Genomic DNA, 19,405 nt, shown 5'->3' with positions numbered 1-19,405 from the left:
GAGCATGTGAATTGAATAACAACTATCATAGTTAAGACAGAATTAATCTGACAATCTTATTCCTCTAACTAAAGCCTTCATTCTGAATATAAAAAAGTCTTGCAATCAAGAACAATCACATTTCCTGATCTGTCAAATCAATCTAGATATTTGCTTTTAACACACTATTTAAAAAGTTTTAAGGACAGAAGGACTTAAATATCTGTAGGCGAATAACTCTTCATCACTGTAGAACACCAAAGCCTGTAAGACAAATTATCTTTGTCATTCTGTGAGCCTGCTTTAGAATATTTTATTTCAACAGTTTAATTATACTATCTATTACTGTGACTCATGTTGATTTTACAAGCTGTAAGGAAGTATTAATCACTGTTATGAATCAGAAGATGTAATTTCTGCATACGGCTCTCACTCACAGACCTGCAATGTTTTGAAGAGGACTCCTGACATTTGGACATACCTTGTCCAGTGTAGATGTCGCATTCAGAAGTTCTTGAAAATTTCTAGATCTTTAGGGGGTACTGGAGGCGTCTTGTTCCAGTCATCTTCAGGATAAGCTTCAAAATTGGAAGTATCCCCATCATTGGAAACTTTTGGTACTATGGGAGGCTAGTCAGAACAAGCACAACAAAAATGTTAGTACAGTTTCCTCAGTGAGCTCCTCTCCATCATATTAAAGCAGAAATTCTGTAAAAGACTGATTAAAGAGAAGGGGTACATATTTATAAAAGTTCACCTTTTTCACCAATAATGAATAGCATGAGAGAGACACGCTTGCAGTGACACAGACATGTTCCAACATTTCGTCTATGTTGCAGTTAGCTGTAGTATAAGTGCCTTTTAACCACAATATCTACCTATTTTATTTAGCACTCAAGTTCTAGCTGCTTTGCAGACTGAACGTAACTACTGCAAAAGATTACTACAACTAAGCTTCCAGGCACGTGCCGTTAGAGCATAATCTGCCACTCTCCTTCCTCACTCCTCCCCTCTTCCATGGCCTATGAGCAAAAAGGAGTGTAATCACATTAGGTTCCTTTCAACCAAGGAAGAGTCTCGATAGCAGTGTGGGTAACTGCTTTCTAATCGAAGGAAAAAAGCCTCCTCTTCTCTTCACTGCTTTCAAATAGATTGGTTGCTTTTAAGGCGGTTGAAAGGACCAACTTGTGTATGCCTCACACTACCTACTATGCTTTTTCCTAGCCTAGCAATAAATTCAAGCAGGTAAAGAAATTGCTTCACTGTAAAAAACTTATTTCACAAAGATGTTTGTAAAAGCATCTTAATTCAAATAGATCTTTTTAAGGAAACTTGGAGGTGCCAAGAGAAATATCTGTCTTCTATTTCTTTCCTCAGAGGATCCCTTGGATTTCTAGTATTGCCCACCAGCTTCACAGTACCTGTAGTTTTTCCTTGTCTTATATTTAGCATCAAGATTACTCTGCCCTTCTGGCTACAGGCTATGAGATAAAGCTCCTTTCTGGAACATTTTGTTAATTGCAGAGGTTAGTGTAGGGCAAAACCCTTTTCTTCTCTCAAGGGACATTCATCTCTCTATCCCCTTTTCAGTAACAGAAAGCTTAACTATCGTCATGAGTCCAACAAAATACTTTAGGATGAGAAAACCTTACGGATGATCACCAAACTGGCTAATAAAAGTCATACCACAGACAGAACTATAAAGTACAGCAAAATGTTATTCTGCATCTCCTCAAAAAGATAAAAGTCTGGCTTCTGCTAGCTCTGAGATCTTACCTGATCTTTTTGGCTTCCCAGTTTGAAACAAAGCCATGAGCAGGTTTTCAATGTGAAAGAGAGGGTCCTGAGGGATGGTACTTCTAAGCTTCAGCCCAAAGCAAAGTCCTATTTTTGCAGTGTGGGAGTCACAGCATACTGCCCAGATGCTTAACAAAATGTGCAGAATCTGCTCTGCTCTAGAGAACTATCTGCTCCACTGTGTGCAATGCCCGGTACCCCTATCTCCCTGTAAGCATTTTGGCAGGAAAACCAGTTTTGTGAAGTGACACACAAAATGAGAAAAATAAAAAAAAAATTTAAAAAAGAGAGAAAGGAAAATCCTCTATTTTAGATTAACAAAATCATTTTCTCTCTTTCAGCCATTACTATTATTCGTATAATACTGATATTTAAGATCTTAGCAGAACTGTGCATCAATGCTTCCTTTGTACAATAGGCCAATTCACATTTTTTACAGGGAAAATGGAGCACTGTATCCATTATTTCATGTTTTCAATATCTTCATCAGTATGAAATAGCATGAGATTGTGAAAACTAATTCTGAAGAACATGGCTGCCTCTAAAAATAACAAAGTAAATTTCTGACCCAATTCTCATCCTTGCTCTGAAGTATAATTAAGCAGCACCTCGTCTTCTAAGAGCTTAATGTAACCAGCACGAAGACTAAGAAACAAGTTTTGGATTCATAATAATCTGAATGCCACGGTGACTTTTTTTAAAAATATAAAAATGCAAAACAAAGGCTGTTTGGACCTGAGACTTTTGATTTGTACCTCTAACATTCAGTTTTTCATACTATTTATTTGTTATTTATTTGGTAAATACAGTAGGTTGTCATAAACTTCAGGAGCTGAAATATTTATAAAACATGCTATCATCCAGTTTGTGTTCTTTGCAGATTTGTGTGACCAGAATTCACAGTAAATAATTTGAAAAATGTGACTTAATTACAGAAGATCTACATAAAACATGGACTGGGTGTAGTAATCCTTAAAAAAAAAAAAAAAACCACAACAAAAACCACACAAACCAAAAAAACCCCAAAACCCCCCCCAAACCAACAAAAAAACCCAAAACAAAACCCACACCACTCAAACCCACAAAACCCATACATTTAAAACAATGTAAACTTTTTTTTAAAGAAAAAAGTCACCTAGAGCTTTGTATTAGGATGTTGTCTACAAGAACACATCAAGAACATTTTCATCTCTAATCTATTTTGCAAGAAGTCAATTTAAGATATCTAGTCAGCAATTCATTATAAGAAACTAATGTAAAGAAAAGGAAAACTATTTAATCGGTACTTGATTGACTGCGTATGGGAACCTGTTACTGAAAACCACTGCTGTAAGAAATCGAACTAGTTAGACCTTTGAAAAAGGAAAGAAGGAAGGCAGTTTTACTTCCAAAGGACTTTAAAAAGCATTTTGCAGTGTTGATAGCTTTTGCAAACATCTGCCCTCATATTATACTAGAATTGAGTGCTGTTAAAAAGTATGTTAGGACTACATTCATAAATCCTTCTCTCTCACCTTCCCTATTCCTCCTACTCCCATATGCTTTACATTTTATTAAAGCATTTACCTGAATTGAACTTGGCACAAAAATTTAAAGCCCAGAGTAAAATACTTCCACAGATATAAGGACAAGGGGGAAATAAATAAATAAATAATAAAAAAATTAAACTACCAAACCACCAATCCCCCCCATCCCCTCAAACAAAAAAACACCTACAACAAGTAGTTACTTAAAAACCCCTAAAACTGAAAATTAAATGTTGTATTAACTAATCAACTTCAGCAAAACAAAGCAGGGATTGTTTTTTTTTTTTTTTAGACATTTCGTATATAGACAAAAATGCAAGTAGACGTTAATATAATTAATTCTGCAGTGTAAAAGGCTGAAAATACATGTAATTATTGATGTGCGCATATACACATGTGCTTGTACACACATATGAACACACAGACACAACAGGCAACAAAACCTCGACAGATCAGCTTAAATTAACAATAATTTCTTGTTGCAATGTCCTATACAGTATTTTGCAGAATATACCTTTAGTCTCCTTTGAGGTACAGTGTCCCAATCTATAGACCTGAACCATCGATGTCTCTTCACATCATCTGCTCCATTCTTAAAAAAAAAAATATCAAAATAAATACTCAGTAAGTTACATGTATGCCAAACCATGTATTTCATCATAAGAACTGTGGTATCAAGGCAGACTAACGGTCCGTCTAACATTTTTTTTCTCAGATGATAATCATTAAAAGATTCTACGGGATAAATTCACTGTCTTATTTCCCTAGCAGATCTTGAGTTCCAGCAATAAGATCCAAATTTCTTTCTTTTTTTTTTTTTTTGCAGCATTCTTCTGACACAAGGGAGATCAAGAACAGGCTTTACAATACCCACAAAACCATTCACTGCAGTTGCAGTTCTATTCACTTCTGTTTTCTCCAGCATTTTAGAGAATGCCTCTTATTCAGACATACTTTCTAATTCTTACACTAATTAAAAAAAAACAACAACAAAACAACTGAGGTTGATGGTGTCTTAAATAAAAATCATGTCTGGGAAGCACATAGTTCTATCAAATATTACAGATGTTTAGTGCCGACAACAAGAGGTTCTCAGTACTGTTACAAAAGTATACGTATAAAACCATTTGTTTTTAGTTTAGATATATAGTTAAAGGCGTATTTGTCTTGTAATGATTATTCTCTCTGGGCTGACTGTTTTGATTAGGTACATAAAGAACGAAAATGTCTTTCTACCCTCCCCACCCCACAGGATGAAGCTTGGTTCAGGCAGACTCGTGCTCAAGGCATTAAGCACTGGGGAAAACCAGTTGGTTCTCTGTCTCGGGCCTGATCACAGCACAGTTTTAATGCACAGCACTCAAGCTCATACCACATGTGAAGCATACCACACATTTGTTTTTTTCAGACTTATATGGAGTGGGACTATCCGTGCTCATATCCAAAAAGGCAACAAGGAGGTTTATCGCCTAGGTCCCTCAAAAGCAGATCTGACTGAATGCTTCACCAGAAAATGCCCAATGGGATTTAAATCTTTTTTAAACCAACTATGATTATGGAAAAGGATCAGACTTAAGACTGACCTACTGCCCCTACCCGAAATCCCTTTTCTAATTAGAACTATTTTTGATTTTGGCATTTTAGCCAATTGTAGGGAAAAAACCCAAAACAAACCAAAACAACCACAGACTAAAAAAAAAAAAAAAGCCAGCCAGCCAAACACACTTCCCAAAACCCACGTTTGAATAAACCAAGGTTTGCTTTTGGTTTTGTTTTCCTTCAAAACTGTAAAAAGATATAAAAGTCTTCACTGGTCTATAACTTTCTAAATTGTCACCTTATGAAAGTTTGGTTTTAATCCTCCTGCTGCCCCCACAAAAAACACTGCAAAGAATTCTGAAGGATAAGGAAAATGTTTATTTCCTAGCTTTTCTTACCAGTCTAAGTTTGTGCCATAAAAGGCTCTGAAAATGAATGTTGGACAGTGGGTTCTAGCATCTATACTTGTATCAATATGTTCAAGGAACCTGGACGACTATGTATCTCTTACCTTCTTCACCTATATGCAACATAAGTTGTGTATTGTGCAAAAAAGCAAACCTCTAACCTCCCCTGCCCAGGGAAATGGAAATTTTAGCTGTCTCTGAAGAACTAAAAGATTACACAGGCTAATTTAGGTATCTGCAACACTGTAGCAACAATAAAGTCAATAAATATAGGATTAATTTACTCTGCCAGAAGGGTATATTAACTTTCACACTCAGTTTTGTGTGGTGCCTTGGCTAGCCTGTTAAAGTACCTGAGTTCACATGCAGCTAACTTTTCACTGCACTACCAACCACAGCTACTGCACAGCTGCAGAATCAAACAAGCTTGTAATAAAGCTGTCATCTTCTTGGCATTACAAGTAGCACCACATCAGGACATCTCACAGAATTCACAGGGTTGCTTTGTATTCCTCCTTGACATATCACAGATAGATGTGTTTGAGGTAGGCTGGAATGCTGCCTGGGACACGTGAGCATATTTTTGACTAGTAAGCTATTGCCTTCAGAAGTCTGTTCAGAATAGGATGAATAATTCTTCTTGGTGGAAGACTATTTGACTGTGCCTCATCAGCCCCACCACCAAACTATCAGGACAATGACCAAACATCATGGTACTACAACAACCCTTATACTCTTTAAAATAATTTTTAAGCTTCAAATTTTATTAGTGCTCCTTCTGGGATTAAACAACTCCAAAGAAAGAACCAAATCAGCTGGCGCCCTGTTCTACAGGCCTAAGCACCATGTTTCTGGTCCAATGTAAGTCTTCAAATTAACTAGTAAACAGGCAGGGTTTCTTTTTTTTCTTTTGGGGGGGGTGGGGTGGGGGGGTGGAGGGGTGAGGGAGAAACTGTCTTGAAGGATAGCATTAATCCAGACAATAGGAGTATGATTTCCAGAAATACACAGTTAAACTTTGCATTTAGGATTGCACAACCAAAGTAATGTATGGGAAAATAATCTTAATTTCGTGCTTATAAAAACAAAAGACATAGAAGAGCTGTTCTACATCTTTCCAACAGAATTCTTTCAACCTTGTGCTATGTTCTGCATTACACCTAACATTTTATACTGACCTTCATATTTCCTAATCGTCTTGTCCTGTCAACCACAAGCAGCTTCTTAATAAGATCTCTGAAGTAAAGAAAACATGTTCTCTGTTAAACAAAATAAATTTATATTTGACTGTCATACATATGTTACAGAATATGAGCATACTTCCCTTTGACTAGCTAATACTGTGTATAATTTACCCATTCGTTTCCTTCATATTTTAGGACACTTAAGAGTGAATGATGAAAAGGAATAACCTTGCAAGAATTCTGCAAGTTCCTTTTAGACTCTTTCAAGAAACAAAGGGGAAAAACTTTCTCTGTCTCTCTCCTCCCCAGCCCCTCCAAGTAGTACCATATCTTTCTTTGTATTTTTGTATTTTGCTGGGCATTCCGAATCTCAAAATGGATCTCAAACCTGTTTGGCAGAACACAACTCTAATACATAAAAAATGCAGATAAAACAGCACCCTCAACTTTATACATTGACATTTAAACTCTGTTGAAGCTAAATATTCAGAGAAACCATGGAAAAGCTAGTCATCTGCCTAAAACTAGTAACAACTATAAGCTTTAATTTAATTGAAAAGCCTTCCCTGAGATTCTAATTCATTGAACTACGTAAAGATAAATCAATATTTTAAAAGATGAATGTAAGTTTAGAGACAAAGGACTTCCATTTTAATAGCCAAGTACTTTAAATATTAAGCACCAAAAAACTCCAACATAAATGAAAGTGAGTATCACAATTTATTGAGTTAGCTTGATTACTTATGAGTTAAGAGAAAAATCTGGCTTCACATTTCTATAAGCAGTTACTTTCTATCACAAAGACTATTTTGCTATTTATTTTTTAGAATAGCAGCATTCTGGTCTCATTGCATGAAGTACCAGTGACAAGAAAGAACAAAAGTTTAGCCGCCCTTCTTGTTTTTACAGCCTCAAATAGACCTGAGAGATGCAATACTGCATTAAATGCTAGGGATCTACAGAATATGGCTAATTCCAGGGGTTTTTTTAAACCTTCTGCAAAGTTAAAACAAAACAAAACAAAAACAAAAAACCCCCAACTTTATTTACATAAAAGAATGCAAACATATTAATGACACACCTGCCTCTCTCCACCCCTAACTGTAACACCTACTATCCCAAAACAAAAACAGTATTCTGTCACCTATCCTTGAAATCACAAAAGTGTATGCACAAAGAATATATGAACTGAGAGTAAATGTGCTAGACTGAAAAGCTGTTGTATTTGGCGGGGATATAGTTCTAAAATTCAATTGGAAAAATATTCAATTGCCAGATAAAAGGAGAATAAAAATGTCAAGATGAAAAGCAATTTTTAAAACTCTCATGATCATTCCAGCCAATTAATGTTTGGATTAGACTAAATCATGTGACTGACTCTTTTTACAGTCACCTTCTGGTCTATAACCAGACCTTAAAACAGAAGGAGGACTGAAAAGAAATCCAGAAACCTAAAACTAGATTCACAGGCTATATGACCAAAGATAAATCATGGAGTTTCCTATTCCTATATAACCAGAAAACATTCAATGGATCATTCTTGGCCTGCTTCAATCTTAGAAAATCTTCAATCTTCATCTTAGAAAAGCACAGTTAAGGGACAAGCTTGCTGTGTTGTCACTAAAGATGAAGACATTTGCTCCATTCAACAGAACAAATATCCGTTAAATTGAATCAAGTAGTAGATAGTTTAGTGCTTCTTTACTACATAGTTTCTAAAGAATAATTTAGAAATGATCATGTTAAAGTCAATCCAATAGATATGTTGCTGAATGTATTTGGGGAATGAAATTCTACATCAAGGTCTTTCCAGACCAATGATCATTAAACTGCTGTAGCACTGATGTTTTGTTTGGTATTTTCCAAAACTGTCTTTGCAAAGAAAAGTTTACAAAAGCAAAAAAAGAAAAATATAAAGAAATAACTTATAAACTCATTAATGGCCAAAGAAATAGGTGGAGCATAATTAATACTTATGTTTTATCAGAAATGAAGTAACACAAAACTCTGCTGACAGTCTTAGTTTGGAACTTCTAGTTGGTTAATTTATCATCATTGTGGCAGAAGCTGCTCTTCAGAAGAGATCTGAACTAATTGTCAAATATATCAAGGACTTCACGTATACAGGACAAAGGACTTGGAGAAAATATCTGAACAAATTGCAAGGCAGCTAACAAAAGGGACACAGTAGAGAGCAACATGAAGAGATGCTAGCTCAGGCCAGAAGGAACAGCACTTACACAAGACACACAGCTGTTATATAGCATAGTAAGAGACAGTGAACATCATGGAGCAGAAGGGAAAGCAAAAGCTTTGAATTTACAAATTCAAAATGTAAAAAGTGTGGGAGGGTGATAGGGGGTAGGTGGGTAAAAAAATGTCAACCAGTAAGGTTATGTAGTATGTCTAGGTAGAAAAGTTTTCTCAAAGTTCAGAAAGAAAAGCAGTTTTGCTGCCTAAGAGCACTGAGTTAAAGTTCAATTGTTATAACCACTGTATAGCACTAATACTTCAGACATAGTCTGGATGTGACAGGACCCAAGATAGTCTTCATCCTTTCTGAGATACCAACTGATAAGGAAGATGACAGAGAAAGCAAATGGGATATAAATAAGGTAAGAAGCAGACTGTCTTATTAGGGCAAAACAATCTTGGCACTTGCTTTAAGCTAACGGTGCAGAGATGTCAAAGACTATCCAATTTTGCATATTGTGGTTTAAAAAAAAGGAAGTGGGGTTGATGGAACAAGAGAGAGACATTATGCTAACAACTCACTGCAGAAAGCAGGTGAAGCCACGCAAATGAATGAGATCACCCAAACCCAAGGTGATAAAGGAGGAAAGCCCAAGCTAGAATTCCATGAGACGCCTTAAAGGCACAAGTGTAATGGGAATGAGCTGCCAAGCACACACTAAAAGAACATCTGGGTAAGAAAAGCTGTGAAAGAGGTGTATCAACAACTATGTTGATTAATGTATCCTACAATTCATTGACAGTCACATCTAGAGGAGCAAAACTTGCATATGCATGCTTACTACCATAACTAGGAAACTTCACAGCATCAGGCATCTTATGGATAGTAGAAATCAGTGTTGGTCTGTGAATGTGGAGCACAAACAGAAGCTAACAGCATCTCTACTTTTAAATGCTTTCACCATGTTAGACAGGTTGCTAGTGAGAACAACCTAATTTGAGCTGTTCATCTTCTGGTCACACTCTTATACTTTAGTGCATACGATACTATGTGAGAAACTCAGTTTTCTTTCTAAGACAGACTGGGTTAGGAAGACCAGACAATGAAACTACACCAAATCGGAAACAGCGTCAAGATAGTAAGGGAAAACTCTGTTAAGAACAGACACAAACATGACACTAATCAGCCTAAGGTGATGTAGACATGCTTGATTCAGTGCACCTGATGATTCAATGGAGGCTTAAAAAATCCTCTCCAAATGGTTATTTTTGAAAGAGAATTCGTAAAAGTTCAGAGAAAGTTGGACAGATTTCATTAGATTTGCCATACAACATTTTATCTATTTACCTAGTGGGGACAGTAAGCAAGTGCCATCTCTAAGGTCACCTCTTCAAAACACCTTGAATGATTAACCTGGGAATGAAGAATAACTTCCTGTCCTCACTCACTCAATCATCTCTGCTTCTGAGGAGAAACTATATGTTTAAAATTGCACTTCCTCTGTTCTAATGTTTACTAACAATTATTTCAATTATGGAATTTTTAAATAGGGAAAAAAGCATTTCATCTGCAATATACGTGTAGCGATTGCAAAATACTATGAAAAAAACCCCACACATGCATATATAAGACTGCATCTTGACCTGTGGCCCTGCTACCATAAGTGGAAGTTGATTTTATACTGGAACTTCTGAAGTATCAGAAAGTTCATTCAAGTAGTTTTGTTGAGAGTGACTTAACTGGTACATATGCATGCAAAGGAACAGTTTAGTGTTCACCTCTTGCTCTCCTAATTTTTATTCATATTAAAAATTATCTCCTCATATTTCTCCTCTTTTCTTCCTTCCATGCACCAACCTGGTACCAATGAGCTTTGTAGAAGGTGGAAAAGCATTTAATATTCCAAAATATGCAGAAAAAGTAAGAGAGGCAGATAATATCTTACAACTGTATCTCCAGCTTGAAGTCTACCAAACACATAATTTTACTTGGACTGCAAGAGTAAACGTAATCTAAAATATTTTCCAACATGGTGTTTCAGAAAATCAGAATCTGGTATCTGGTATGCTATGAAAATCCTTTAGAAACAGTGTTCAGGAGGTGTTTAGAATACAAAAGACAGTGTTTGGATTCATAGACTTACTTTACATATAAATCCAAATGCCTCGGGAAATCTATTTTGCCGGCAAGAATCTTCTGATATATACCAAATGGATTGTCATCAAAAAATGGAGGAAACCTATTTTAATAAAGCAAATTTTTAGAGGTTAGAAAAAGGATTTCTCAAATTCTTATAAACAATATTATGTTATAGTAATTCCCCTCAGAAACCACTGATTATATAGTTCTTTTTGGTGGGGCATCATCAATCAAATACTAACCTGAAGAATAGCTTAAGTTAAGGCTGCTATTGCAAAACAGAAAACATTTTTGTACGCAACACACTGAATATAGAATTTAAAAACTGAAGTATCACAAGAGAGATTTTTGTTACATTAATACAGTAAAGATATCAGTTATGCAACAAATTTTCAGTGTTAAGTAAAAAATGCTTTGCCTTTATCTATAAAATCCAAGGGTGTACTTTCCAAAACAGCATTACCATTTTTTATCTTGTCCTTTAACTGCAGGCATACCCTTATTCACTAGTTTCTACCTAAAGTGTCAAAGGACCCTCATATGAATAGATTGTCCAGTTTGGTTATTTATTGTATTTCTTGAATTCAAGTATATGTTTCGTTAGAGAAGGTTTGAAAGAGACAGACTGTTCAGAACCTGAAATTCTCTCAAAGTGCAGCTGTCTTTCTGTGTTGGACAGATGAAGTACTTATTTCATAATCTTCCCAAGATGATCAGTAAATCAAGATACAATTAAAATTCTACACTTACTATTTTCTAAAAAGTTTTTCATTAAGTTAGGAGCTAACAGAGAGACTACTTCTTGTTTTACAGCTACAGTAAGAATTGAGAGAGTTTTCTGTTGTGCTTCCTTTACTAGTATAATAGATACCCTGATTACTGCAAGAAGCTCAGAGTACGGGTGCATCAGTACAGGCAATATAAGCAGCTTAGTCCAAGTGCCAAGAGGTTTTCAGAGTGGCAGTCATCTTTTTTAGAAGTTACCACAGGAAACCTTTTAGGGGAATGGAATAACTAACCACTCATTCACTAATCTCAGTCCCACTTTGACTTCCGTAACATGACCAAAGCATCCCTCTTACTATGCTTCTGTCTCAAAACCCCTACAGAATAAAGGGATTTTGAATATCAACCATATTAATAATGTCCAACCACTATTACAGTCCAACATTTTAAATATTTTCACATCTCCCTAACGTTTTATAATTACTTTCTAAGAGAACTTAACTGCGTGCATACACACACAAATACAGTGCCGGTGGCTTTGGAAATCATTGGTAGCACAAACAAGGGTGAAACCAATGTTTCTTCATTTCATATTCTTTCTTTAATTTTGTGTTACTCTAGCTTATTCTTCAAGAAGTATTATACATTATTTCCATTATGTAAGTGTTTTCAGAAGTACTAATTTCTTCATTATTCAGCTGGTAGTCAAGTGGATTAGCATTTCCTTTGAAATACTCCAAAATTCAGCCACAGACAAAAACATACTCTATTAGAATAGTTAAATAAAGCTGTCTGTATGCATAAGGTAAAAAAAGTAATACTTCAAAGCACAGAAAAGCATGACAAAACTATCTGTTTACGGAAAGACTGAAGAACATTTGTTGGTGTTGTTCAGAAGGCCAGAGTAGTTTCATTATGAAAAACTGAATAGTCTCAGCTAGAAAGAAACTGGAAAAGATAAGAATCTCAGGAAAAAAAAAAATTGTGTTTTTATAAATCCCCACTTTGACACTAAAGAAAACATGATAGATATTTAACATGCCTAAAATTTTCCCACACCAGACAGACTATCATATAAAGTTTCTTTTTTAGTCTGGCAACATTATATCCTTCACTTTCTCCAAAGCAAGTTTAAAGCATATTTACTTATGTTTAAATTGCTCTTTGCTTTGAAAATCCAAAATTACTATGTCTAGAATTCTTGAGAGAAATTTAAATCACACTTGGCTATGGAATAATTTAATGGCAATACTGCTTAATGGTAATACTGCTTAAAGTGCATTTGAACTGTATGCAAAATGAGAATACCTTTGAAAGGTTACATAGTTTTCTTACAGACCAAACAAATAACTTGACTTTGATACTACTTGCAAGTGTCAATCTGCAACACAGCACAGATTTTAGACCAAACAATGGAAGTATTGTGCTGGAAGCTACCTAATAAATCAACAAAAACCCCCTTGAATTTCCGACTCCCTTCACACCATAACACAAATACAAACAGCTGCCTTTTTTCCACCAACTGAAAAGAAGCTAAAAGAAAAAAATCTCTTTATATGGGACAACAGCTGCAAACCATTCCTTTTGCTAACTGATGCATAACAATAGCACTGACATTGGTCTCAAAGATAACAGATAGTTTTAGCACTGAAGAAGAGAAGTTGTAGAACCTCATGGGAAAACACACAGGTCTAAGAAGATGAAACCACAGACAGGAACCATTAGCTACCTAAAACGATAAGACCAGCACATCACATATGACCACCAAAGCAGAAACGGAAAACACAAAGCTCTCATTAAATGAGAAAATTCAGTTAGCTACACATCTGATGACAGTACAATTATGACCTAACATATCTAACATTAAATAACAAGTATATTTTCCTCTACAGTAGATTGTAATGGAACACATTTACTCAAAATAAATAGACCTTTCAACTCTTTCTATTGACCGTTTCTTTAGCTTGTTTATATTAACTCAAACTCAATATTACTTATCTGTTCTGTAAAGATTTCTTCTCACTCCTGGTTCTCCCTGTTCTTTCCCCTTCCTATATTTTACTATCTTAAACCTGAATGGGACCTTGCCTTAAATCTAGTATGTGCAGAACTAGAATTCCACAGGCCTCTAGAGATTAAGTTAGAGAAATAAGACACTGCAGAACAGGAAAGTGTGGTTTTGTTTGTTTGCTTTTAGAGAGATCATTTCCTTACACACACATCTACCAATTCTTTTCAATTGCTTTTGGGGTTCAGAGAGAGTAACTTCAGGAAATAACTACCAAATGTCTTAAGTAATTTACTTGCAGACAATAACTTAGTCTTGAAGTCAGGTTTTGTTAACTTTCTAATAATTTTCATATTTCTTAAATCTTTGAATTTCAAGGGATAAAGTTACCTAGGACTGTTATTGCATTAATAGCTTTGATAGTGAATATCAAGCCACATCTGGAGTTGGTGAGGAAATGTGTTTTAAAACACTACTGCCAACAACAGCGAAAAGCTGATAAAATGCTAAAAGCATATGCCCTATGTGACAACCTGTCCTCTTAAAGCGCACACAAGCCACAAGCCCTGCCCCCCTCAACCTCCCCAAACCCCAGAATCTTAAAAATCCTAATCAAGTAGTATCAATCTACCCACGACCACCCAAAAAAACCCCCCACCCCAAAACCTAAAAAAAACCCAAACCCAAAAAAACCCAATAAAAAACCCAAAAATGACCCACAACAGCAGAAACCCCACCAACCAACCAACAAACTTGGGTGGAGTCCCTGTCCCAGCTTTGGATGGGGACTCCACCCAAACAGTAAAAAATAAAAAGAAGCATCCAATCATTATGAAGAGCATATCTACACAAGTACTGTAGTAAAAACCGTTACAAAATCACTTGCAGCAGACAGCTTCTCTGTCAATCAGCCTATATAAGATCTCAGTTACCTTTTAGAAATGTGTAATTTATCTCTATTGGTTAAGAGTCTCTCTAGCCAAAGTGTTTATATTAAGCTTGGGGGAATCCAGATCTCATCACTTGAGCCAGATAGTTTCAGGACAGGGAAGATCCTGCACAGAAATGATTGCAGCTGCTCCCTGTTTTTATGAAGAATATATAACAGTCATACTTCAGTGCGCCCTGCAGTCATGAGGTCTCACTGATTCCAGAGATGAGATCTTGCTTGACTGTCACCTGTAGTCAGTTTGTTAACTTTGGAAACCATGTTTCTATTACTGCTCTAGTAGAGAGAATCCTATCAACATCTCTGTAAGGCACAGAAAGGAGAAACACCCAATATCCACTTACACTGAGACCACACAGACCAAACAGAGAGTGGTCCCACCAAAAGCTGTGGCAGGAAGGTAAATCACTCAGACTACTGCTGTGAGACAGCAGCACCTGCGCTAATGTTACAGCACCAGACACTTTTATCTACACTCTTCATGCTGTCTAGGACTACGATTAGTGGCAACAAGGCTGCTGGGAATCTCTTGCTCCTTTCATCCCTGCGAGAAAGATTCCCTTGACCAACTTGGGCTGCTACCAGCCTGCATAAATAAAAACTTTTTATTAGACCAGTCAGCCAAGCCTGCCTGGGTCAGTAGGGAACTATCAGTATATTTTTATGCTTTTTCTGTCCAGAAATTGCCTTGAGATTCAAAGTAAATGCATATGCAAGCCTTCAGGATATTAAGAAAGCAAGCAGTGGACAGCAATGCTGTTCTGGGATAAAGTTTTGATGCTATTGGGTGGATTTCTTCACAGCAAACACACATGATGGATTGGAGCTCTGAAGTGATCATCCATCAGGGGACCTGTCTGCTCAGGCAATCTGACGAGCTTGTCCAAACACCACAAGAGTCAAAGTTACCGTGAGGTGACAGTACTGTATAGAGAAAAGGAAGACTAAATCCATGCAAGGATTTTGTTGTTCTGACTTCACTCTATGAGGCTGCAGATCCAGAATGAGGCAACCCAACGCACACTCAGGGAGTGAGAAGGCACAGAACACGCTGGGTCTGGTACTGAAAGAAGTTCGAACTACTATGAAACCAAAACAGATAAAATAGACCATGTTTATTCTGAAGCTATGAAAGCCTTGCTTTCATCTGCATTTGTTCTACTGCACCAACCAGGGCAAAACCGATTTCTTTCAAAATTCCCACTCTTTTTTGTTTTGCAAGTACTTTCAAAAGGTACAGCCAAGACAAAAAAACAAGGAAAAACATACGGATGCCTTGTTCAGTACACAAGCAGAACTTCACATTTTCCCTAAACCCATTGTTTATTTTACTGAAAATATTTCTTTTTTGAAATCAGAGCAAATTAAGACAGTTAATTATATTAATTCCAGAAAGTTTCTCTTCAGTTTGAATTTGTATCTTTTGGAAACATTGCTTATCAAGCAAATTCCAAAACATCAGAAGTAGCGTTTGAGCAAACTGATTTCCAAATACACCTTTTAAGCATTTCCCTGTTCTTTTTAATTTGGTTTAAAGAAAACCAGTGCTCAGTAGTAATACAAGCTGTACTAATAAAAGTCTTCCTACTTGCCACCATGCATTTTTACAGACTAAAGCTCCCACTGCAAATATTATTTCACTATGCTAGAAATTACAGAAGTTTCAAAGAAAACTGGTTGTCCTCTTCTTCACCCTTTAAATATAAAGGATTTTATGTCTAAAAATCTAAACTTCAACCTGAATTTCCAAAACAGATAAGGAAAAGAGCAGCTGTTAAAAAAGACTTAAGGAAAAAATAAAACAAAAAAACCCAAATAAAACCATCAAACTCAAAAAACTAAAAAAATCCCAGTAACAACAGTGAAGTATGTTCTTTTGTACAGTTTCCCAATTCCTTTCTTCAGAGGCAGAAATGAAACCAGTATATCAATAACAAATTTAGCCCAAATTTGCTATTCCGAATATCATAAACAGTACTAGTAAAGAACCCTGTATATATACATATATAATTTTTTAATATATATATACACACACACACACATATATACTATATCACATCGCTGTGATATAGTAATCACTTACCCTGACAACATCTCAAATATAAGAATCCCCAGGGCCCACCAATCCACAGCTCTTCCATGGCCTTTGCTTTGTATAACTTCTGGTGCAAGGTACTCGGGAGTGCCACAGAGTGTCCATGTCCTAGGAGGAAAAGAAGGAAAACAAAAACAAAAAAACCCAACCAAAAAATCAAAACAAAAAACAAAACCAGACTGAAGTGAAACTGAAATAACAGTAATAGAAAAAAACAAACACACAGACAGGAAGTACCCAACATATGCCTATGTATTTATTGTATATAGCAACAACAGAAAAAAGAAAGACCTCTACAAGATCTAAAAAGACTGCTTTGATGATGCTCTCCAATTCTCCTGTAACACAGATACATGGAAATTAAGAAACTTCTTGGCTGCAGGAAACATCCGCGCACTGAGTTTCCCAACTGCTGCTGTGGTACTCTACCCATTAGGCTATACGTTGCTTTGAAATTATTAACAGTGGTTTTCATCCCGTAAGCTGCAGACCCTGGGAGTTCATGGACTACTTCCGACAGACCCAGCAAAAGGCAAGCTTACTGACATTTTCCAAGCAAAAGGAAAAATTTTTGTTCAGAAAAATACAGGGAAGAAGGGGAGATAAAAAAGGAGTAGTTTAAATCAGTAAATAGCTGCAGACATAAGTAAGATTCCTTTTACAATCTAAGTAACGTTTTTCAAATAGTATTGAAATGTAACCTGTCACACTCCCACAATATGCATTCAAAGGAAAACATTTTGTGTTTTTAATTATTTAAAATACTTACAAGGTGTAGTTAAGCAAGTACAGGATATGTAAGTAATAGTATTTTTGATATATCTTAATGTAATTTTTAGTCATATCTTTCTTAATATAAACCCAGGATATAAGAGTGTTATACTGCCATCTAATTGAAATGTATATTTCAAGTTCTATAAATGCATGAAATAAATTGAAGCTAAGCAGTTAATGTTTACAAAGACCAAATTACAATTTGAAACACAGAATATTCTGCAACAAGTTCTTTCAGAAATGTGAAATCTTCTTTGTAAAACCACCCATGCAGAATTTGCTTGGCTTCACTACCTTGACTTATGTTTAAATACACACTAGAGAAAAAAACGTGCTTTCATTCTGAATGAATTAAACTTCCATGATAGCAAGTCAGAAGAGGAAGCTTTGAAAAAGTGCTCATCAATTCAAGAGAGGATGAAAGAACAGCAGATAAGAGGGAAAGAAAAAAAAAAGGCATATTGCATTTTAAGAAGAGTTCTAGTAAGAAATGACAAAGAATACAGTCACAAAATTAATGGTCAATGCACACAATTTCTAACTTGCAGCAAAAGAAACTCTAATTGTTTTATTTGTGAGTGCAGGCAGAATCTTCTCCAAAGCATGAATCAAACTGGTAACATGGTCTTGAACAAATGCAGTAGGATGAGTAGCAATCACTTTTAGAAGTAATACATACCTCTTTCAACTTCTAGTTTTTCCTACCACTGTTCTGCTAAACTTAACAAACCTTCTTTTTCCTAACCATAAATGGATATTCAAGATGCACCTATGGTACGTAATTTTTTTTTTTAAGATTAAATAATACACTTTTCTGAGATTGCAAAATTATTTTAAACAGAGCTTTTGAGTGTTTTTTTCTTTTTTTTCCCCTTTTGTTTGTTTGCTTGTTTTAAGCCTTAGCTTTGATTCATAATAATACGTCAGTCAAGACTTTAAATGAAGATCTATGATACACAGAGTTGAATTTCTTTAGGCCTGATTTTAATATGACAAAAGCTAAATTACTCCAGCTAAACTGTCAGAATGTGTTAGACACACTATGCACCCAAGTGCTCCATGGTTCTTGAAACTATGTTCATTAGTGTAAAGAATACATATTTAATTTTTATCATAAAAGGGTGGCATAATTTTTATTGCTAGAAAATATAAACTCTCATTTTCCAAGTCAAGCATACTCAAGAAAATCCTTACGTACAGCACTGCTTTACACACTACTGCCATCTAGCAGTTGCCTAGATCAGGACTAGGTAATTAAGAAAAACAAAGCTTTGTTTTCTTTTAACAGTCCCCCCTCCCCTAGATTTAAAAAGCTATATTACAATCCATCATATGAATTTTTATTCATACTGATTTAGGCAGCTCCGCAAATGAAGTAGCTACCAGTTTTACTGTATTTGGGATGACGGGCTGTACAAATAAAGCAGCCAGGGCAGGCACATTCCTTTTAATGGACAAGCCAGACAGTATGCAGCACAATGCCCCACAATGGTCATCCTTTCCCCCCAAAAAAATTGCCAACACTATGAATGCACAAATTCAGCAAAGATGCAGTCTTTGGTGGTTCTCATCCCTTATCAAGGTCATTTAGGATACAAAAAAAAAAAAAATCAGTTTAACACTTGACCATGACTTCCAGGACCCACATAATTTTGCTGGTAGCAATGTAACTAAAATGACCCTCAATTACCTTGCAGGTTAATTACAAGATCTTTTTTATTCAAGCAGAAGGAAAACCACAAATTAAGGAAAGGCCAACATAACGAAGTCCCCTAGTTGCACTAGGAAATAAAATTTATTACCACCAGCAGGTCATCTACTTCTCTTAATTTCAATCAAGAAATTTATGTTTACTAACTACCCAAAAACTTGGAAGAAGCTCACATTCTTTGTCAAGCTGTGTACTTCTGCCATACGATCATGCCTTATATTTCCTCTTTTGTTGGTCATGAAACAAACTATTTAGTATTTTGGAAAACACATCAAGTAAATTCTATAGAAAGATCAAATTGTCTTAAGTATTTTTTTTCATCATTACTATTTCATGACTGTTGCATATTCATCTGAAACTCCAGGTTAGCCTTTTGA

General features: G+C 35.7%; 1 protein-coding gene across 2 annotated transcripts in view; it reads right to left on the bottom strand.

The window, feature by feature from the left end:
* The window catches only part of PRKX (protein kinase cAMP-dependent X-linked catalytic subunit), a 60,984-nt gene that overhangs the window by 3,825 nt on the left and 37,754 nt on the right, over positions 1–19,405 (bottom strand). Inside the window, exons 4-9 of one of the 2 annotated variants that reach the window (XM_072849538.1) lie at positions 16,532–16,651; positions 10,770–10,865; positions 6,427–6,484; positions 3,817–3,894; positions 461–609; positions 6–243 (exon numbers count right to left, since the gene is read on the bottom strand). In XM_072849538.1, coding sequence (XP_072705639.1) covers positions 484–609; positions 3,817–3,894; positions 6,427–6,484; positions 10,770–10,865; positions 16,532–16,651 — 478 coding nt within the window. In that variant the 3' untranslated portion in view covers positions 6–243; positions 461–483. Of the gene's footprint in view, positions 1–5; positions 244–460; positions 610–3,816; positions 3,895–6,426; positions 6,485–10,769; positions 10,866–16,531; positions 16,652–19,405 lie in introns of those variants that run through there. The other variant, XM_072849537.1, reaches the window with a different exon arrangement.

Source organism: Ciconia boyciana, chromosome 1 (genome assembly GCF_034638445.1).
Source record: "Ciconia boyciana chromosome 1, ASM3463844v1, whole genome shotgun sequence".
NCBI lineage: Eukaryota > Metazoa > Chordata > Aves > Ciconiiformes > Ciconiidae > Ciconia > Ciconia boyciana.
This window is presented reverse-complemented; position numbering and strand designations above follow the sequence as displayed.